This window comes from Populus euphratica, unplaced genomic scaffold (genome assembly GCF_000495115.2).
Source record: "Populus euphratica unplaced genomic scaffold, PopEup_1.0 scaffold2277.1, whole genome shotgun sequence".
NCBI classification, from domain to species: Eukaryota; Viridiplantae; Streptophyta; class Magnoliopsida; order Malpighiales; family Salicaceae; genus Populus; species Populus euphratica.
In genome coordinates this window covers 1-21,444 of record NW_011502108.1, presented here as the reverse complement: position 1 = coordinate 21,444, position 21,444 = coordinate 1, and the positions used below count along the sequence as shown (strand labels likewise).

The 21,444-nt window shown below is 34.7% G+C and overlaps 4 protein-coding genes across 6 annotated transcripts; 1 reads left to right on the top strand and 3 right to left on the bottom strand.

Annotated features, from left to right (window-relative positions):
• LOC105118843 (2-succinylbenzoate--CoA ligase, chloroplastic/peroxisomal-like) lies at positions 1-4,973 on the bottom strand (the record flags this gene model as incomplete). The annotated part of the gene is made up of 9 exons (XM_011016895.1): positions 4,645-4,973; positions 3,654-3,726; positions 3,359-3,527; positions 3,166-3,264; positions 2,141-2,238; positions 1,758-1,951; positions 1,316-1,443; positions 415-803; positions 1-195 (listed from the first exon to the last, which is right to left on the bottom strand). Coding segments are annotated over exons 1-9 (1,545 nt in total), but the record flags the coding sequence as incomplete, so codon positions are not given.
• Positions 4,974-5,492: 519 nt separating this feature from the next.
• LOC105118842 (obg-like ATPase 1) lies at positions 5,493-10,102 on the bottom strand. The gene is made up of 11 exons (XM_011016894.1): positions 9,933-10,102; positions 9,684-9,851; positions 9,336-9,459; positions 8,890-8,981; positions 8,560-8,658; positions 7,997-8,110; positions 7,849-7,913; positions 7,423-7,606; positions 6,845-6,940; positions 6,593-6,643; positions 5,493-5,876 (listed from the first exon to the last, which is right to left on the bottom strand). Exons 1-11 carry the CDS (start codon positions 10,017-10,019, stop codon positions 5,778-5,780), a joined length of 1,179 nt encoding a protein of 392 aa, XP_011015196.1. The 5' UTR covers positions 10,020-10,102; the 3' UTR covers positions 5,493-5,777.
• Positions 10,103-12,189: 2,087 nt separating this feature from the next.
• LOC105118841 (uncharacterized) lies at positions 12,190-14,078 on the bottom strand. 3 transcript variants are annotated; one of them, XM_011016893.1, is made up of 3 exons: positions 13,858-13,934; positions 13,152-13,226; positions 12,190-12,489 (listed from the first exon to the last, which is right to left on the bottom strand). In XM_011016893.1, the coding sequence occupies exons 1-3, from the start codon at positions 13,916-13,918 to the stop codon at positions 12,269-12,271; spliced, it is 357 nt and encodes a 118-aa protein (XP_011015195.1). In that variant the 5' UTR covers positions 13,919-13,934; the 3' UTR covers positions 12,190-12,268. The 3 variants fall into 3 exon arrangements, 1 of the variants encoding a protein (XP_011015195.1); XR_841036.1 differs by lacking the exon at positions 13,858-13,934 and adding an exon at positions 13,949-14,078 and having other exon boundaries at positions 12,303-12,489; XR_841034.1 differs by lacking the exon at positions 13,858-13,934 and adding an exon at positions 13,949-14,057 and having other exon boundaries at positions 12,304-12,489; positions 13,152-13,238.
• Positions 14,079-19,014: 4,936 nt separating this feature from the next.
• LOC105118840 (putative germin-like protein 2-1) lies at positions 19,015-20,225 on the top strand. Its single transcript, XM_011016892.1, has 2 exons — positions 19,015-19,196; positions 19,335-20,225. The coding sequence occupies exons 1-2, from the start codon at positions 19,085-19,087 to the stop codon at positions 19,868-19,870; spliced, it is 648 nt and encodes a 215-aa protein (XP_011015194.1). The 5' UTR covers positions 19,015-19,084; the 3' UTR covers positions 19,871-20,225.
• The last annotated feature ends 1,219 nt before the right edge of the window (positions 20,226-21,444 follow it).

Sequence of the window (21,444 nt, the reverse complement as noted above, 5' to 3'; positions counted from 1 at the left end):
CCTACAGTAGTCTCTGAGAACCTCTCTGCATAAGGTTAGATTGTTTTCAGCAGATTGTTTACAGTTGTTATTGGTCCATTGCCAACTTTGTCTTAATTTAATGCAAGCAACAACCATCTCAGTCAAACGTGCTTCTGGAACTCCCACTACAACAGTGGCAATAACTCCTGGATGTTGCAACAACATTGCTTCCACCTGTAACATTAAAGCAACTACACTTTATATTAAGGACCGTGAATGCATAAATCCAGTTACTGATCCATTAAAGACATGAAGCTCAAATTTATTATTGCACGATTCCACAGTTCAGAGGATCCAGCAAATCACTCTGCCCATGATTGTCCCAAAGTTAGATTCAGTCGTTATTGCTTGATTATAAAGTAGATTATGAAAGCAGATATATATCACACTTACCTCTTCAGGGTAAATGTTCTCTCCACCGCTCTTGATTTGGGCATTCTGTCGTCCAACGAGCCATACATTGCCACAGTCATCTATGGAACCAATGTCACCTGTGTCAAGCCAAAAATCATTGGTGGATTCTGTTGCCTTCATTGGATTCTTATCCCAATATCGAAGCATTAGATGGGGACCTCTAGTTAAAATTCTGCCAATGGTAGAAGGTTCGTCAGCACTTATCTTTAATTCAACATGTGGTGGAGGTTTGCCAACACATACACCATGTGGTTGGTGAACTGAACTGGATTTTGTTTTATCCACTGTCTGCAGAGTCTGAGCACGGGTTTGAAGTGTTGGATCATGAAGGGTCATGAAAGTTAGAGAAGAACATGTCTCTGTCATCCCTTCATAAAAAGGGTGAGAGTGAAAAAACAAGAGAAAGACACTAATAAATCTAGTGGTATAAGAAACATAGCTCATCCAAATTGATTTGTACTTTCAAGAACTATTTAACATTGGAAATATTATTTGGAAATACAATTTTTTTCCGTAGATGTGTAAATATGGTTCTAATTTCTTCGTACATGGCTTGTTTGAGTGGCTCCATTCAGTTCAGCTACACTCTAATAGCCTCATGTGGCCTGGATTGTCTATGAAGCACGAGGATCAACAATTGTTAAATTGACCTAGTCCATTGGCCACCATTGTAGCAGTAAATGTTATGCAGAAACAATGAAAGTAATTGCAGAACAGCCTAAAGCATCCACAAGCCCACTCCTCTAACACATTAGAAATCAACAATTCAAAATCAAATTCACATCTACAATGTTTCATCAAAAAATTGATCCCAAAAAGAAGATAACATGCCAAAAGATTATATTAAAGAAGAAGATAACAAAGATAGACAAGTCGCTACCGTAAGCTGAAAGAAGCTTAGCTCTTGGAAACAATTCGGTGGCATCTTTCATAAGCTCAGCTGACAGACTCCCACCTCCATTTAATAGCTTCTTCACATATTGCCTCCCTGTCCAAGTTTCTTTCAACCTGACAAAATATTTCAAAATTGTAATTTACTACTATGAGACATAATGATAAAATCACAAATAAAGCAGTGTGGTCAATTTTGGGGAAAAATGAAGAAAACTAGACAAAAGAATTCAGAAGAGCTTAGCAACAGAGAAAAAAATTGAAGTGTATGCTGACAAATTGCAGCGTAAATGTTAATCATGTAGTGCATGCCGTATGAAATGTAATAATGAATTCCAATGACAAAAACTACTGCGTAAAGATAGCTCTATCCAAGCAGAGGTTAGACACGACTCTGTTAATCTCCATTACAGGGGGGACTGCAACTTTACCTGGTTAAGGAAATCAAATCAGCCATCATTGCTGGGACAGTGATTAGAGAAGTAACACAATGTTGCTTGATAGCTTCTACTGCTAACGAAGCCTCAAATTTTGGTATCAAGACATGGCAACCTCCAACCATTAGCATGGTTATGGCTGATGACAATCCACCAATATGGCACAATGGAGCAGTGTGCAAATAAACCTGCAGAAGTCCAAGGAATAAGGAATCCAGCCAACAGTCATTTCTAGCTACCAATGCTACCATTCTCCAAATTATAAGAAACTCTAGAAATATCCTCAATGGTTTGCATTATCTTTATCCCTTTTAATTGCCATGTTTTTCCAGTTACAAATTCAGATCCATAGAAAACAATTCTTCAGAGCTGCATACATCATCCTCACTGTAACCAACAACAGCGACTTTCGCTAGGGACTGTACTATCATAGCTGAATGGCTTATGATAACTCCCTTGGGCCTTCCAGTGGTTCCTAAAGCCATAAAAAAATTTCAGCCAAAATAATAATTAGATTGCTGGATCATGCCAGTTAAGGATCCACACAGGAGGAACCTGAAGAATGGTACTAGAACTTCCAGTGGTTCCTAAAGCCATAAAAAAAATTCAGCCAAAATAATAATTAGATTGGTGGATCATGCCAGTTAAGGATCTACACAGGAGGAACCTGAAGAATGGTACTATAGTTTAAACTTCAATCATATTTAAGATACTATTTTTTTTACTCAACTTATTTTCCCTGCTGTTGAAGTGATTCTGTAAGTAAAATGTGCTCTTAGATGAACTAATTTAAGAGAAAAGCACAACGCATTTTGTAGAAGCACTTTCATTAGGAATCTTCAACAACGAAACATATCATAAAGGACACTCAAAATTCGAACCAACAGTGGCCAAGTTTAGCTCAAAACATAAAATTTTGAACTGGTCTCAAAGGGTTTGTCAAGTGTGATTGGTGACTGCCAGTTGCTGACCTATCATGTAGCAAGGATTTGACATCTATTGCTTGCACATAGTTGATAAAACAAACAGGAGTAGTAGAAGCTGTTGGAATTGTATGAAAGAATTGTCATTTCTGTCAGTTTAATTGCTCAGATCTAAAGAGCTTTCCTTTCTGTGAAGTCATGAAAAGTGTTTTATCAATTGGAATCTAAAAAGGGGAAGCAGCTGATCTTTGAGATCCCTACGCGACATACTGGGATGGATGATTGAGAGGAAGCAGGGAAACCCTCCCTACAAGGGGGGTATGGTTGCTGTACACAAATTCAGAATTGTATTTATGCATTTTACCTCTAACATGCACCAACAACACTCTGAAGATAAATTTGGTAAAAATATAATATTCCACTGAATATCAAGAGATTTCTTCTTGAATTTGCTTCCACACAGATCATAGGATTTGTACCTGAAGTGAAGCATGTTATGACAGCGCCCTCAGGTGCCCAGGAGTAATCCAGCTGTTTAGTTCCTATGACATGCTTCCTAAGTGTTTCAGTAGTTAACACTGTCAAAATGAAGAAAGCAACAACAACATTATGTCTGTCAGAACATGGAAGAAGAATAAAACCAGATGAAGAGATGTGAAGGAAGCTACACACCATTTGATGTTTTTACAAAACCAGAAGAAGGGGAACCTGAAAAAACATGCCACTTTACAGAAGGTAGAGCATTACTCTGGAGCTCTTGATACCAGTGTTTACAGCTCTCATCAGTGACCAGCATCACTGGCCTTACCATTAACATTGCTGATTTTGCTTCTTCGAAGCTCTGCAAATGGAGAGCACAAAACCTCAATCTAACTCTTTAGGAGTTGGCTAAAGCATTGCGCAGCAAGTAGATAGATGACTGGTGCAGATGCCGAACAGCACATACACAGGCAGGTGATGTACTAACCCATCGGTAATTCAAAGGAGCAACTATGCCTCCAACAAATGCAACAGCAAGTAACCACTCCAAATACCAATCACTGAAACAAATACATTCATCAGAATTTGTAAAATCAGATCAAATTTATTAAACACGGGCCACTCTTTAAGATCAACAGATTATTTTACACCAAAGTTATTAAACTTGTCCCATCCATGGCCCAGCCCACGGCCGGGGTCACATCATTACAAGTTGACCCACACGGAATAACACTATTTTACACAATCAACAAGGATCATTATCCATCAATACTTTCTATTTACATTGATGAACAAAAAATTATTTTGAAAGAAAACAGAAAATGGAGGGCTAGATTAGAGTAGTTTCAAAAACTACAAAAAGGTCAGCTAATCATAGTATAAATTTCAATAATGTCCAAACGTAATTTATCCATTATTCTTTATATTTTCAAGATTATAAGCTTTTTTTTAATTTATTTCTTAATATTACCAACTCAAAGATGAAAGATAAAAGTCTTCCATGACTTCATATTAAATTAAATTACATATTTTTTATTCTCTCTTACCAAACTAGTTTTGACAATGCCGCCAATATTATTAAACAAAAGGCTCATAAGCCCATCAATCCTTGTTTAATTAACCTTTGCTCACTTCTCCAAATTAATTTCCTTAATCAATGCAAAAAACCCTTTTGAAAGGCACCATTAATTCTAAGTTTAATACAACTAATCTATGCTCAAATTAATCACAAAAACATTAATGTTCACTCTAGAAATTAATCAATTGAACTAAAATAAGAACCTAATTCCCATTCCACTCTCAATTTCCTAGCAAACCAAACGAGAACATCGACACCAACATTTTCCAACAACCAACTTCCAGAACATCCTTACAAAGAAAGAAAACATAGCTCAAAGTATAAACCACTGTCTAAAAGAACCTGTTTTTTGCCAAAGGAATGTGAAGGTGCAAGGATAGATAATGATGATAATAAGAACCTGTTGAAACCACAGATGGCTACAATGTCACCAATGCCAAGACCAAGTTGAAGCAACCCATGAGCCAAAGACAAAACATCTCCCACAAACTGGTGTCCTGTTTTTTGCCTATTACCAGAGATGGTAACCACAGAAGTTGAACGTAGAGTTGATAGTCTGGTTAGGCACTGGCAAATGTGGGCTTGAGAGTAATTAGCCATCTGTGTTAACGGCGAATTGGGGATATGAAAGAAGAAAGTTTCTTTCTCTTTGGTCTCTTAATGGAAAGCTTGACGGTTGAAAGAAAGCGCGGATTAGATTACCTTATCAGTTTGCTAGTTAGGGTAAGGATAGGGGGGTTAGGCTGTGAGGCTACGTAGGTCACAGTAATAAGTGATTGGTGGATGGCTTGGAGAAAGCCACGTGGCTTTTCCAAATGGAAGAGATTTTGGGTCTCTTTCTCTCTTTAAGATTTGTTTTGTCTAGGAAAAAAAAGACAAAAACAAAGAAAACAATAAAACATCCCCTGTACCTCTTATTTTAAAAATAAAACAATTCAAACATCCGTTCGAAAACAATAAAACATCCCCTGTACCTCTTGTTTTAAAAATAAAACAACTCAAACATCCTTTCTGTTGTCCTATCTCATGCTTATGTCTCCATCCCTCCAGTTAAACATGTTGAATCTGTCATTTCTTGAACACTAACCAAACACATCCTTTCTGTTTAATTAATAATTAAAGCCAGTTGCTCCTTTCAAGTCCACAACTTCTTCGTGAACATGTACGAGAAAAAAATCCTAAAAATGATCGCTTGATCACTCATCCATCGTAGCAAAAGTTCATGAAGGAGATATTTGTAGAAGGCAATATGGCGATGAATTCTTTGATCCCATTTTATGGCCTCCCATGGTACTATTCGACTAGATGTATCAAAACAGAAATATATGCCAATACACCATAAATCCAAGAGCTCATGATCCTGATTATAAATTACAATTCTTAAATCATTTGGTTCGGGCTGTGAGGTTGTGATTTTACAGTCACATAAATGACCGCTCAAATCAAGTGTTTTTTCCAAGCACCAACAAAATTTCTAGCATAGCCACCAAAAATACATCAATCATTGCAGTGGAAGATTTGAAGGATAAAATCTCACTTCTTTCCACCCCCAGACACATTGAACTTGAAGAATATTATGTCTCCATCTTGGACAACGTATGTCTTACCCTCCTGCTTATACTTCCCAGCAGCCTGAGCGAAATTGCAAGAGATTCAATTCGTCAATAAAAAGGATAAGCCTGCATATTTTGTACAGCTGGGGTGCGGTGCATATAAATATAGACACCAATGTAAGAGTCATTAATGGGAACTTCACTAAAATTTTCCTTAAACGTCACATTTCAAGTTCAAATAGATGCCATATTAAAAGCTCACAATAACAAAGGCCTATGAGGCAACAAGATCAACATCAACCATACAATGAAAACCAATACCACAACCACATGCATGTGATCTTTTCGGAAGAGTACTGTACAACATGAGCGTTTCACACATAATTATAATACATGCAACAAATTCAAATACCTGTTGGATTCATAGGACACACTAGTTGATTTCATAATGGTTCCACAGCTAATGATCGCTTGATATCATGTAGTTTATTCGGTGCATATTTTTGATATATTCTGGACATATTCATCCTTAAGTCATCAGTTTCACAACCATGCTCTAGATTCTAGGGTTGCTCATCATGTTGCATATTGTAGGCTTCCAGGACAGACAATAGTATCTCGTTTTGTTTCCTTTTTTGTATCTCTTAATCTCTCCTTTTACCAATTAGTCTGTCCAATTCTGACTCCAAATAGTTACCGAGGGAATATATTGAAATATGGAAATTATCATTCACAACCCCCCAAACCCCTAAGGCTCTCACAGCAAACAAACAATGTTTTATTCAAAATGCATACCTTAACAGCTGACTCACTACCAAGCTCCTTCAGATCATCGAATTTCATGACCTAAGCATTATCAGGAAATTCAAGGATAAGAAATCACAATGTTGAATTTTCAGTGGTCACTGATAAAAATCAAATATGCATCAAGATCATTAATTGACTTGGAAATAATGAAAGGCACAGACAGTTGAGATTATAAATTTATTGAGCAGTTTGTTAAAGACTCAGTTTTGAAAGTGGTGAATCCAGAAACAAGAAACAAACCTCAGCACATATAAATCCTCTTTCAAAATCAGTGTGGATAGTCCCTGCAGCTTGGGGGGCTTTTGTCTGTCGTCTGATTTGCCAACATTTCACCTGCAAGAGCAAGTGATTCAGGACATTAGGCTTAACTTATCAAAACAGAGGCCACAGACAGCTAGCTGTAAAGATATTATGACATACACAGGAAGGACTATCATGAAAAATATATGCCATCAATGAGAGGGATAATTATCATTGCGAAAGACTAATAGTGTAACAATCAGATTATGAAAAACTAATGAGAGCTTGAAAATCATGACCATGAGGGAAATAGGCAGTAATAATTGCAACTGATTTCAAAGAAAATCCATGTACAGGTGCCATATGCTAAGATCTAACAATTCGGACCAAAACGTAGCAACAAAGTTAATTTCTTATAAATTTTTCCACAATCCACAGTGTAAAACTAAAGCGCCCATGTGGAGAAACATTTAGTTGAACGAGCTAAAATTTTAACAAGAGAGATTCCACGGGGGGGGGGGCATCATCATTAGATTTTGTGAACACGCTACTGTTTTTTCTCTCAAATTAATATACAGATCTTCAAATGAAAAAAAAAAAAACACTTGAGAGATATTTACAAGCCACTGGCTCCTCAATACCAACCTTTGTAACTTGTTCTCCTCGCAATACTTAGCCGCTTCATCTGGTAGCATATCAGCAAGAGTTCTCTCTAATATACAGCTGAAAGGAATAATGGTTTCACCGCCATGTTCCTGCACCCTACAAAAGAAATCAAAAACCACTTATTTCTTTTGTAGGAAAACAATCTAAAAGAGCGTATGCTGATCAGAGACCACCTGTGAAATTTGACAATCAAACTGTCACAAGCAACAATAAATTTCTACAGGGGTTGTCAAGACATGATGCAAATTAAGTCACATGCAGGGAATGGAGTGACAGACTTCATAGCAACATACATGAATAGCTTGAAATGGTAAATATGAGGTAAAAAAAGGGCATACCATGCATGTATCTTGGGCAAAAACTTGTTCTTCTTTCTTTGGTAATCCTTTTCATTCATATTAATCTGAAAATTCAATGCAATCACCCAAGAAGATCATCAAAACTGCAAAAGATGAGCCTAAGATGAAAGGAGGGTGGAAAACTTGCCAAGTAGACAACTGGCTTGGCAGTAAGCAACTGAAAAGTATTCAATATCTCGATATCAGCAGCTTTCCATTCTCCTAAACGGACATCTTTCTCTTCCTCAAGCCAAGCCTTGACCTAACACGCACCATCATTGCTTGAAATCATTTAAGGGAATAAGCCAGTAGTTATACTCCCTCAGTCACATATTAAGTGTCCTACTTTCCATTTTTTGATGTCTCGGTATAAATGCCCAATCTAAAAGTCAAAGTATAATTATTACCTTCTTTCACTTACTTTCCTTTATTACCCTTTACCATTACTCAAAAAAACATTTAACTATATAAATATAGTTAGGGGTAAAGGTGGGATCATATTTTTAAAATAAAAACCATTAATTAATTTATTCAATTCCTAAAAATTTGTGCAAAAACAATGAAGAAATTTATTATGGGACTGAGGGAGTATATATACAAAGCCGATAGACATCATTCAACATATGCAAATGAACCTTCACATCAGCATGTGATTAGCTGATAGATTCAAGGTAAAATATCATACTAAGTTCCAGCCACGAGAATACATACCTTTTGACACAACTCCAGCTCTATTTTTAACTGCTTATCATTGCTCCTCTTCATGCTCTTCTCAACATCCTCTATCCTCCTCTCTATGAACTCAATATCCTACAGTACAGTCATGCAGGGTTTAAAAATCTAATTCATTTTTACTGAGAAGTTTAAGACTGAGTGGTCAAAAATACATCACAGTATCTTATAGCACATCGCATTCAAAAACGCGTGATGGAGCATACTTTAAAATCAAACATAAAATTCCAAAACAGTCATTTAGATGTTCAATTCATACTTATGGGCATTATTTAAGTGCCAAACAGTATCTGTAAGTAAATCACATACCTTCAGTCGTAGCTCTGCGCTAATAACTTCAAGATCTCTAACCGGATCCACAATGTCGTCAACATGGATAATATCAGGATCCTCAAATGCTCCTATTATACATGCATGGATATGAATAAATTCCACATCAAGTGCACATTTAACACCCATGTACAACAAGCAGGAAAAAAAAAATCTCAGATATCATGTTTAGATTGAACCCAATTTCTAATTTCTAATATAACAGCAGCAAATAGAACAGTTAACCCTATCCAATGGAAAAGTTTTCTACTATTCTCCCCTTAAAAAGCAAAGCACCATATTTCCTAAGAAGAATATTTCTTCTTTGACGCACTTTTTCTTGTCAATTTCCATAAGAGAATAGTAGTTCAGTAAAAAAATTAGAAAGTCACTGCACTATTTGAATAACAAAAATCTAATTATAAAAAAAGTGATAAATATCTTACGCAAAACATGAAAAATGCCATCAACAGCACGAATGTGAGATAAGAAACTGTTCCCCAATCCTTGACCTTGATGTGCACCTCTAACCAATCCAGCTATATCATGAATCTCCAAGAATGCTGAAACCTGAGCATTAAAAATTAAAAAAAATGTGATCTTTTTAAAAAACCCAGTACTAAGTTTTCATTTTTTTCATTTTCTCCCCATCAATTCCATCAAATTTCAGATTTTCTCATTTCTTTCTTCATTATCCAGCAATAATAACCCTGCTTAATCCGTCAGATTCAACAGCTAATATCATCAGCACGAAAAATCTACAAATTATATTCAACAACTTGAAGCACACAAACCTCGCTTTTCGGCTTAAACAGCTGGCAAAGCCACTCGAATCTCTCGTCAGGAATATTAACCCTAGCCTCATTAGGTTCAATGGTGCAAAACGGGAAGTTTTCAGCCGGTATTGACAGCTTCGTAAGAGTATTAAAAAGGGTAGATTTCCCCACATTCGGCAATCCAACCTAGCAAAAAAAGAATTTTACACATCGAAGCACGAAAAAGAGGTTAAATAGGGGAAACGAGAGGGGTGAGAGAATAATTACAATGCCGATCTTGAGGTGCGATGAGAATCGGCCAAGAATCGGCCTCTCTGCCGGTGCTTCTTTGGATTTCGATGCTTTTGGTGGCATTATTTTTTTTGGGGGTGGGGGATTTGGTTTAGGGTTTTTGGGAGGGATGATGTTTAGCGTGAAATAGCAGAAAGGCGAAACCAGTGATGACTCTGAATTGGGCTTTTTTGGGTTATTGAAGGATATGGGCCTTCAGGAGCGAACCCAATTGGTAGCCACAAGTTTAAACCTGTACATTAAGATTAAGTGTGTGTTTATTAAGATTGTGTTTACCGAGCTCCTCCTGGAGATTGCTGGAAACGAGGAGTACAAGAAGTTCTCTGGGTCCTTCTCTACAAGTTGTTCTCTGGGTCCTTCTTTAAGAACCTCAAGCTTGGTATCCACGAGGATTACCAAAACAAGTCAAAACTTGCTGAGTTGCTCATATATCATTCTACCAAGAGTAGTGATGAGCTGACAAGGGACTATGTGACCAGGATGAACCAGGGCCAGAATGACGTTTAATACATCACTGGCGAGAGCAAGAAGGCTGTTGAGAAGTCTCCATTCCAAGTTGAAGAAGAAGGGTTATGAAGTTCTCTTTATGGTTGATAAGTATGCTGTTGACCAGCTCAAGGAATTTGAGGGCAAGAAGCTTGTCTCTGCTACCAAGGAGGGCCTGAAACTTGATCAGGCTGAAGATGAGAAGAAAAGGCAGGAAGAGCTGAAGCAGAACTTCGAGGGTCTCTGCAAGGTTATCAAGGATGTGTTGGGAGACAAGGTAGAGAAGGTATTGTGGCAGTTTTGCTACCTCTAACGCAGATATAGCCCTAGTCGTCAACTAGGGAGGTTAGGAGAGAGTGCTTGGTGAGTGGTAGTGGTGGTATTTCACATAACCTGGACTTGTGAATTGGCTACACGAACCTTTTGATCAAGGCTCTTAGTGCATGTTGGTTAACCTTCGAAATGTACGTTTTCTTTAACATTCCTTCTTCAGAGTTCAGACAGGGCCTATTATTGAACATGCCATGTCCATCACAGGTCATTGGTGTGACCAGTCTCACCTTTCCTATCGAGTATTTTTCATCCGTCAAGCTAGATATTGATACTTCTTCGCCTTTTTTTGGCCTGATAACTTGCGGAGTAGTTGAACCAAGAGGTCTCAGATTTAAGTCCAGGATCGCTTCATATGTACTCCTTTGGAAGGTGAAGTGCATGAGCACCAGTTTTCATGTCCAACATCTTGGAATGACCGGAACGGTGAATTAACAGAAAGCTTTTATCATATAGTTAGTAAAACAAATCCTTTTAGAGGTAATGGAAAACTAAAACAGACAATACAACATAGCGTTACAATTTCCTGCTTTGATGTAAGTGACATCAAAAGTTGTCCTATCTCATGCTTATGCTTAATAGCTACCCGTCCACCCAAAAAATTTCAGCATAGGAAATATAAGAATTGAAGTGCATATAAGATTTATTGATTCCAAATCCTTTTTCTTTATCTTCTCCTGCTGTCCCGGTAGTCTCCCTCGCTCTCTTTGTCTTTTAAGAACCCTAGAAATGCAAGAAAGCCAAAGAAGAAGAATCCACCTGACCAGTTTCCTCCTCCCCCACCCCCACCACCGCCACCATCACCGTCATCACGGGGTGGGAGCCCAGGTCCTCCATCATCAAGTTGAGGTGTCTTTGTTGGTTCTGGAGTTCAATTGACCAGTATAAGTCATCTTAAATATGAAGTGGAGCAACAAAGATAAATTATCCAACAGACAGTTGTATAGAAAACTCACAAACTGGAAAATAACAAAAGCACATTTAATGTGAATTCTAAATAACCAAAAAATGAAGTTCATTAAATATTTACCATGCAAACAAAGAAAAATGTTGAGCAACCAAGACACATTTCCAGAAGACATCAATCACCTAAACAAAATCTGCTTCTCAATCACCTAAACAAACTACAGAAGGGAAAGGTTAACTGAGTATCTCTAGGCCAACTCTTCTGCATATTTAACTTGCAATATTCTTTCTCCTTAAGCAAACTTACACATCTCAAAAAAATTAAAGGAACAAGAAATTCAGACAGCAATACCCATAAATCCCTGTCCCAATGGCAAAATGTTTACCTCTAGCCTAGGGAACAACAAAATTACAGGCTTCTTGCTTTAGAAAGCTATTATAGCATGGCTTTGCCTGTTCAACTTGTGTGAAGTGCTAATAGAAGACAGAAAAAATACTTATGGAAAAGGTTTCTCTGACCAATTGCATTGATTCAGTTGACTAATAATAAAAGGCAAGAGCTCATTATGTTGAAATCATAGAGAAAGAAATTAAAACTTCCTACATTCAAAATATAGCACGTGCATAACATGAAGTAATAGATCCAACAACAGGCTTACCATAGCAGCAGAACATATAATAGAAGCAGATCGCTTTCTACTTGAATGTACAAAGGGTTTTATTCTATCAATAGGCTGTAGTTGTGTAGCAAGTCCAAGGGGACCTTGTCCTGTTTGCTTAATTTGGCCCTTGCATTGACCCCTTGTCTTCACTGTGCGCAAAATATTATAAATTGCAGTATTTAGAATCAACACAGAATCAATCTAACAACCTAGTAAATTTAGCCAAATAACTAACCAGGTACTAAATTTTTATTATCATGTACAAGAAGAAAGCTACTTGCAAAAAGAACCATCAGGAATTTTGGGGGTTGGGGAATAGCCTTGATTGACAACATTCAAGAGAACTGTCAGGGATCATGGGGGATAGATACTATCCATTGCACTAGGGCATTAACAACCTAACGCATACCCACACTCAAACAAAGCTTGATACCACTATATAATATCAGTTCCCCAATAAGTTTAAATGCAAGGGCTAGCTAATCATTAGAAAGGCACAGGGTAACCAAGCCATACTAGGGTTGAGGATGGAGCGGGGATCTATTACTATTGCAAATTGTTTATTCATGTTGTGCATTTAAGCTTCACAATTCAAAACTGTAAAGTGCTCGGTAGCTGAGCATCATCCACAGATATATATATTCAATATATTATACTCATATCAACATGATTAATCCAATTGACTGGCATGCACATTTTATAGCATCAAATACCTGCTCACTGGTGTCTGGTCCACAATTCTCAAGTAAAAACTAGTGACCATGAACATTCACATTATATTTTCCAAGCACTAAATTAGGGGAACACAAACCTGGCACAGAAACAGGCACAGAGCTGATATTACTTGCAGAAAAGGGCAACATCTCAGCAACAAAGGAGAAATACCCTGTAAATTTATCTGTTAAAATTAAATGAGACGAAAGATGTCAAGTGAAATCAAATGCTAAATAAGTGCCACCATAATGAACTGCATAGCTTGTAAACCAGATAACTAAAGCCAAAAGAAAGAAAATTTTTCAATCCAAGAAGTGAAATGCATTCTTCACGAGTAAATACGCACATTCCACGTAATGAAGCAAACATCAGAAAGCAAAATCAGTACAGTAACAAGGCTAATTGAGTCATTTCCATTACTCAAACTTAAATTTCAAAAAAACAATAAAAATCCCATCTTGAAAAGATTGAGATACTCTTGAAAATACCTTTTCTTTTCATATAATCCCATTCCAACCAAAACCCAAGTAAAAGCACAACACACTAGCCCTTCTCTAATCCATAATCCACCACAATCACCAAGACTGCGACTTTTCCATACCTTAAGCTACAAAATGTCACCAATTGAATTTTAACCCAACCACTGAATAAAGAAAACATGTGACCACAACAAACAGAACAACTAACCAGCTAGATACCTAATACAACCACATAGATTTCACCTTAATTAACACGAAAAATGAAAATCAGACACAAATTGAAAGACGGGTTTTTCTGTTTTCGCAGTCCTAAATAATGGGTACATAATATTCTTCCTGAAGGTAGATCCTTTTCTGTCTTTTCTAGAATTTTCTCAGCGACCATTAGAAAGAGAAAGAGAGAAAAACGCCATACCTTTATTGACTCAGTGAAAGGACAATTGGTACAAGTAGAAGACCAACTGAATTTGAAAGCTCTGTAATGTTTCTGTGGTTTCATTGCGAAAACATTGGATTGGTGGTAGGAAAATGAAGGCGGCGATGACACTGTAATACGGTGCCGTTTGAAGTTTCAGGTTGTTTTTTCTGGGCTGGCATAAATGGATGATGGGCTGAAATTTGTCTTTGTGTGGTTTTTAGAGTCCACAATTATTGGATCGAAATGATTTTAATTTCAGTTAGTGATTAGATTAAATAGCAGCTTATTGCCCACGCTATTACTGCAGCTTAGACAAAAAAAAAAAAAAAAAAATTGGAATGTAAAGAAATAATATGTAATTTTTTGTATTATTATTAAACTTAATATAACAGTTAAGATTTAAAAAATCTTCTTTTAATTATTTATTTAATTCAAATTTAAAATTAAATTATATTGAAGTTTTCTCAACATAAAACTTGTAAACTGAAAAGATTAAAACAATAACTAATAAATTTAATCTAGTTAATTAGTTAAATTTACAACCTAATTTATAAATTATACTGAGTTAAATTAATTTTTTATTTTATTATTTGATTAAAAAATATAAAAATCAATGCATCATAAATATAATAATTAATGATAAGATTTAATAAAAAATTAATATTAAAAAAAATTAACATGTTAAATTAGAAAAATTCAAAAAAGAATTAAGTTGCAAGATCATGATTTTCCTTGCCCTAGTTCGATTTATTCATAGTATGCTCTTATTTTTAATTTTGTTTATCAAGAAAACTTGAATATACAAAATTCATTGTTTGATCAGTGGAATTTTAAGGAAATAGTAACACGAAATTGGAATCCAATGAATTGTCACCATTTTAAGCCATGAGCTTGCTAAAAAAGCTCATGCACAAGTGCTTGTTAAAAAAGCTCGAGTACATCGGCTTAAGAGAGATCCATATGTTTATTTTTTTCTTTAATTTTTATAAGTATTGGATGATTTTTTAAAATAAATAAATAAATAATAAATTATTTGTTATTTATTGATTTTAATCAATTTCTTTTTATTATGTACCAACCCACTTGACCTATGAAATGCAATTATTAACTACTTGAACTCATACTATCATCAACCATACTTGTTTTATGTGAGGTTTTTATATTTTAAAAAATAAAACAGACATCTATAATTTTTATAAATACAACTAAATCTAGTTTTGCTATTTATAAACCAAAATTAAAAATTTTCTATAACATTAAAACTTGTCTTATTAATTTTGATTTAAATTTTTCATTGGTTTTTAACACTACACTCATTCGCCACCCATAATATCAAGTTTGATATTAATATTTATTTATTTTTTATAAAAAAGTAATTATAATAAATTTTTTCTTGAATCTACATGTACTACTTCCTAATTTTTTATCATCTCATTTATAATAAAGGAATGGATAGCTCAATGATTAAATAACACATAAATAAACAAGTGATGTAATAGCAATATATTTGTAATGATATCAAAAATAACTTGAGTCTTTTTTTATGTCATGGTGAATACATTATCCTATTCAGACACTTTAAGCTCTACAATAATATTTATTTTTACTGGCTCTTAATTGTGTTTATCCACCTATTCTGTCTATTGTGATTGACTACTACTGACTTTGAATCTACTACTAAGTCTGTATAAACTCTAACCTTTAATGATAATCTTTTATAACATGTTCTTAACAATGACAATAATAACATTTTTTTTTATCCAAATACAAACACTCCTTTTATCTATGCTCCCCCCAATATATATATGTATATAGATATACATATATATATACATGTATATGTCTATGTATATGTATATATATACATATATATATATATATATATATTATTGAGATATAGTATAACAATTTTTATAGTGTTTGTGTCCACACTACAAAACAGTAAAGATAAGTAAATTTTTTTTATTCTGACATTCCTTTAATTGATTCACTTTTACCACTATGTTGTCCTTCAATAGATTCAATAGATTTGATACGGAAAATTTAAGCATTCCCGATTATTGCTCCTTCCTTCTTTCTAAATTGACTAAATTAAGGTTTTTTTTATTTTTTAGGATTAAGATGTCTACTTAAGGAAAAATCACCACCATTTTGCTTACCTAACACTGCTTGACCCTATAATCCTGAGCCAAAGATATGAGGGGCTGCAAGGCCCCGGGCTTCTACAAAGAAATTTTTTTTCTAACCCCTCCCTTAACAATATTTATATTTTTAACCTAAATAATAAAACAACTAATATTTTGGTCTCTTTTAGTTTTATTTTCTAATTCCGCCCTTGCTACCATCCCTCGTGCTTCTAAGGCTTCATCCATCTCTATAAGCTCTTTAATGAACTCAAACCATAAAGCAAACAGTCCTTGTCTTAATTTCTAGCACAATCCATCTTGCAGTTTATCCATCATATACTGCTCAATAGAAACAAACTATAAAAGCAAACAATGATAGGTTATAGAACATTCTCTTATACTGTAGGACTAACATGTACCCTTATCTCAACACTACGAACTCCTACTCCTTGACTCTATACTCATAAGAGAAAAAATCTTGCATCTTAAACTATCCCATGAACTCATTTCAGACCCATAACCTTATATCTCTCTTGGACTGTATCATTTCCCATCATGATTAAGCTCTATTTAATAACAATTATATAACATTGCTCATTGCCTAATCCTCGAATACTCTAATTTGAATTATGGTGTTCTTTACTTTTTATATCCATCTGTTTGTAATCTTTGCATCTTGTTTGCCCTAAAAAAGCTCACATCCCAACTCTTTTATGCTTTTTACTTTTTGAACCAGAGCAACTACACTATCAGAAATAGTAGCAGTAGGAATAATCGATGCTTTAAGTGGCATTGAAACTTTTAGGGTTACTAAGGCCATTTGACTATTGTATTAGACATAGTCTCGATCACATCTTTAATTATTTGCGTAGGTGAATCAGGGTTCGTGTATGGTATAGGGGTTGTTGCTAGTGGAGGTGTTGCTCGTTGTCTCTATAACTCGGATCTCTTAGGCGATAATGCGCCAACTTAGCTAGAACCAACCTCATCTCAAAGTCTAGATGACTCCCCAACACTTAATTGATAAGATATTGGTGGTATATACAAAGCAATATCCTCTAAATGATTTAGTCGCTGACTATCAACAAATCTTGTATTATGGTCTCTTCTCCTCACTGAAGAGGAGTTAATCATCACACTCATCTTTATTCATAACATCCTGAAAACAAACTAATATTTATTAATTTTTCATTTCATTTCCTAAGCCCGAACTAAGACCCTAATACTAAATGTAACAATACTAACTTTTCAAAACAATATACACATGAATTCCACGATTACAAATATAAGAAAATCCAATAATTGTTTTTCATAAGAAAAATAAATCATAAATTATCCACATTAATGGGTTCACATTATATAATAAAATGAGATCCTTGGTTTTTCTTCCTTTTTATCTTGGAATTCATATGTATATTGTCTCAAAACTTGGGGTTATTATAAAGACTAAAGAACAAGCCTGAGTCAACATATGTTAACACACTAAACCCATAAATTAGATCATAAGATCGAGACAAACTTATATAAAGTAAACCAAAATAAATCATTAACAAAATACTAAAAGAAATTATATTTTTACTATGTACCACCTTATAAAACATTATTCATTTCAATAGTTTTTTTATCCATATTTTTTTTTAATTTTAATTTTATCTTTCAATATTTAATTTGCTAGGGATTAAGTTTCATTATTTATTTTGATTTTCTTTCTATAGGATTATCCTAGTCTAGTAATCCAAGTTATGAGTTTTATGAGTTACCTTGTTATCTCGGGTTTTTTCTTCTTTATTTATTTGACTTTTTTTTTAAATTTCCATCTTATTAATTGAGAATTAGGCTTTAAATAAAATGTTAAAAAATAAAATGAAAAAAAAAGTCAATTAAAAAAGAAAAGAAAAGAAAACTTGGGTGAACCAAGTTAACTTATAAAACTTAAAACCCAGATTATTAGATTGAAATAACATTATAGAAACTAAATCAAAATAAATCATGAAACTTAATTTTTAACAAACTAAATGTTAAAAAATAAAATAAGTTTTTTAAAAAACATAGATTAAAAAATATTATTTAAATAAATAATATTTTGTGAGGTGAAACACATTAAAAGCACCACCTCCTTATTTTGTTAATATAACATATAATATATTTTTTAACATTAATGTATAATATTTCTAGCTTAAAAATAAAAATTTCTTAAAAATAATTTAGTGATTTTTCATAGAATATAAATAAAAACATGGGAAGAAAGTGCTATCGGTGAAGAAATTTGATTTAAAATAAAGTTACGTATTTAATAGAGAATTGTGTTTGTAACATAAAAAATAGTTTATATTCAAATCATATTTATTTTCATGAATTGTTTTAATAAAAACCTCTATAAATTAATATTTCTTAGATCATTAGAAATTATTAAATGATCAAGATTTTATTTAAATTTTAAATTTATGTTGGAATCGAACAAAAATATCATTTAGGCTATTAATTTATCAAATGTTACACTGCATAATTCACTAAATACCTTAATAATCCTACCCTTCTGGAAGCATTTTCAAATCTAATCTCAATTGCAGATAAAGGTTGCCACAAGAACCGGCCACCCTTTATACATAAGAGCACATACATTAAAGGTTGAATGGCAAGGGCATTGCTAATAATTAATTAATGCCTTTCTTCCTTCATCTTTGCGTAATGAGTCCCACATGGACAAATCCTAAGTAGATTAACGCAGTGCTAATACTGTTTGAAGTTGTAGACTCGGATTTGATCAAGTAAAGGGATGTGATGAAGACTCTTTCAATGGGACGGCATTACATTACTTGTTAATTAATTCACTAATTAATTTGTTAATCATGTCTTTCACATCTCTCGCAGCTATATAAATAGGAATTGGAGGAACCCTGTTTGATGAGCACAACTTGAAGTTGAAGAATGTTATGCACTCGATCGGTGCCCTTAGAAATTAGAATTGCTACGTAGTGTTGAGAAATTCTTGCATAGGATCTTGGAAATGGCTTCTTCCATTCTTTTCTTCGGATTCCTTGCCTTTTCCTTCAGCTATGTCCTAGCATCGGATCCAAGCTCCCTTCAAGATTTCTGTGTGGCAGATGAAAACAGTAATGGTACGTACAAGCTCACTCCAAGCATTTGAAGGCCATGGAAATCATCCCAATGGCCAGTCTTTGATCTTCACATCGAAAATTAATTAAACTTTAGATTAACTTCTGGTTATTTATTAAGATTCGTTTGTTTTATGGCAGTGATAGTGAATGGTTTGGCTTGCAAGGATCCCAAAGAGGTTAAAGCTGATGACTTCTCCTTCAGTGGACTTCACTTAGCAGGCAACACTTCAAATGCTGTAGGGTCTAGGGCAACCACAGTTAACGTAGCCCAGATACCAGGGCTTAACACACTCGGAATCTCTCTTGTTCGCATCGACTACGCACCACGGGGCATTAACCCTCCTCACACACACCCTCGTGGATCCGAAATCTTGACTGTCATTGAAGGCAGTCTTGAGGTTGGGTTTGTGACATCCAGCCCTGAAAACCGTCTCTTCACAAAAGTTCTACGAAAGGGTGATGTGTTTGTATTTCCTATTGGTCTCATTCACTTTCAGAGAAATGTTGGAAATGGCAACGCCGTAGCCATTGCAGCTCTGAGCAGCCAAAATCCAGGCGTCATTACCATTGCCAATGCGATGTTTGGCTCCACTCCAGATATCCCAAGTGACATTCTAGTGAAGGCTTTCCAGTTGGACAAGAATGTTGTCAATTACCTTCAATCCAGGTTCTAAACAATGTTGACAAAAATTCATGGAGGCTTTGGGATATAAGATGTGCTCTTCTTGTGAGGGCTTTCATTGTTTGTTAATTTGCTTGTAACACTCCTTTGTTGAGCTTGTATTTCTGTGTGCCTCTTTGTGGGGGATTCATTGATTCTTTGGTCTAATAGTTATGTGCTTTTACACCATTGGCACCTCTCTGTTTTGTACAAGATGATGTTCTAGACTAGATTTGTTGTGATTGCTTGTTTGAGACGTTGATACATGGCTTAGTCAGAAAGGGATCAGATTTTATGCATTGTAGTTGCTTTTGGAGTGTTGACATTATTATATGTTTGCAGATATATAGAAGAACATTGTAAAATAATCAGATTGTTTCAGTGAATGGCTAAATGATCATCTACAGAAACATTCTGGGGAAAGAACAGAAAGCTGCAAAAATCCATGAATTCCAATAACATTTTCTACGGGCTCAAGAAAGGAGAAGTGTCTTGAATTCACAAGAGGTTCTATCTGGATATTTCTTATTCAGATTCATCGAACAAACCAGCTTCAGGTGTGCGCAGAAACAAAGCAATAAACAACACAAAATTTATTGCAATACCCAGTTTATACAACCTAGTGAAGTGGAGGGGAAGATTTACAGTAATTCAATGCTAAAAGGGTTAATTTCAACACCTTGGATAGAATAACTGTGCTTAATTATTGTCGTAAACATGTTTGGTTGCAGAGACAATTATCTTCGTTTTTTCTGCTCTGAAACAGTAACTAAACATTAACAGTACGCGAAAGTGCAGATTGAATGTGATTTTCCAATAATCATTGAATTTGGACGAATGAAGTGGGGACATTGTCTGATGTTAAGTTACATTTAAGGTAAAATTGATAAATCAAAAGTTTTAGGACTTGGTGATGGGCTCTGTTGTGTTTCCTCCTTCGTTAAGAATCTTTGATTTGCAGTGAAATGATTGGCGTGTTTCTGGTTGATAATTGTGCTAACAATTCAAGGGGTCGGGTCCTGGAAACAAGGCCAAAGAGTTCTTTATTTAGAAAAATGTAATCACAACTTCAAAGCACAAATCAAATGATTTAAGAATCATAATTTAGAATCGGATATTTTTCTAAGGTGTTTGGAGCTTTCTCATATCTCTCAAGTTCTTCTTCGACAGTGCATCAAACAGGACAGCAACTCATCGAATAATCATACCATGGGAGGCTCTAAAATGGGAACATGGAATTCATCCTAGTTCATCATATTGCCTCCCACTCCTTTCAACTTCTTTTACAACGTGGGATGGCTAATCCACCTTTTTTTTTTTTTTTTATAACTTTAAAATATTATTTTAAAACCAGTATCTACATGATAGATTAACCTAAAATCCAATCATTTTTAAGTTTAGATTAGTTTGGATTAAAAAATCACTTAATCTAGTTAAATATTTGAGTTAGCTCGGTGTCCTGATTTATCATGACTTCATCAAAACCCAACTATTAACATAAACTTAATTTTTTATGAATTTTTATTTTTATTAATATAATATTATTCCAATTTTTTCTTTTTTTAAATAAGTCAAAAATAGTACTCG

What these genes read in the sequence shown, in the direction of transcription:
- LOC105118840 (XM_011016892.1), top strand. Translation starts at nt 19,085, where the DNA reads ATGGCTTCTTCCATTCTTTTCTTCGGATTCCTTGCCTTTTCCTTCAGC. An exon ending in GGCAGATGAAAACAGTAATG is followed by an intron (nt 19,197 to 19,334) that starts GTACGTACAAGC and finishes GTTTTATGGCAG; the next exon opens with TGATAGTGAATGGTTTGGCT.
- LOC105118841 (XM_011016893.1), bottom strand. Translation starts at nt 13,918, where the DNA reads ATGGTCGCTGAGAAAATTCTAGAAAAGACAGAAAAGGATCTACCTTCA. An exon ending in ACCTTCAGGAAGAATATTAT is followed by an intron (nt 13,227 to 13,857) that starts GTACCCATTATT and finishes ATAAATTTACAG; the next exon opens with GGTATTTCTCCTTTGTTGCT. An exon ending in TGTGCCTGTTTCTGTGCCAG is followed by an intron (nt 12,490 to 13,151) that starts GTTTGTGTTCCC and finishes TTTTGCGCACAG; the next exon opens with TGAAGACAAGGGGTCAATGC.
- LOC105118842 (XM_011016894.1), bottom strand. Translation starts at nt 10,019, where the DNA reads ATGCCACCAAAAGCATCGAAATCCAAAGAAGCACCGGCAGAGAGGCCG. An exon ending in GCGCAGAGCTACGACTGAAG is followed by an intron (nt 8,659 to 8,889) that starts GTATGTGATTTA and finishes ACTGTACTGTAG; the next exon opens with GATATTGAGTTCATAGAGAG. An exon ending in TTGCCCAAGATACATGCATG is followed by an intron (nt 7,607 to 7,848) that starts GTATGCCCTTTT and finishes TTTCTTTTGTAG; the next exon opens with GGTGCAGGAACATGGCGGTG.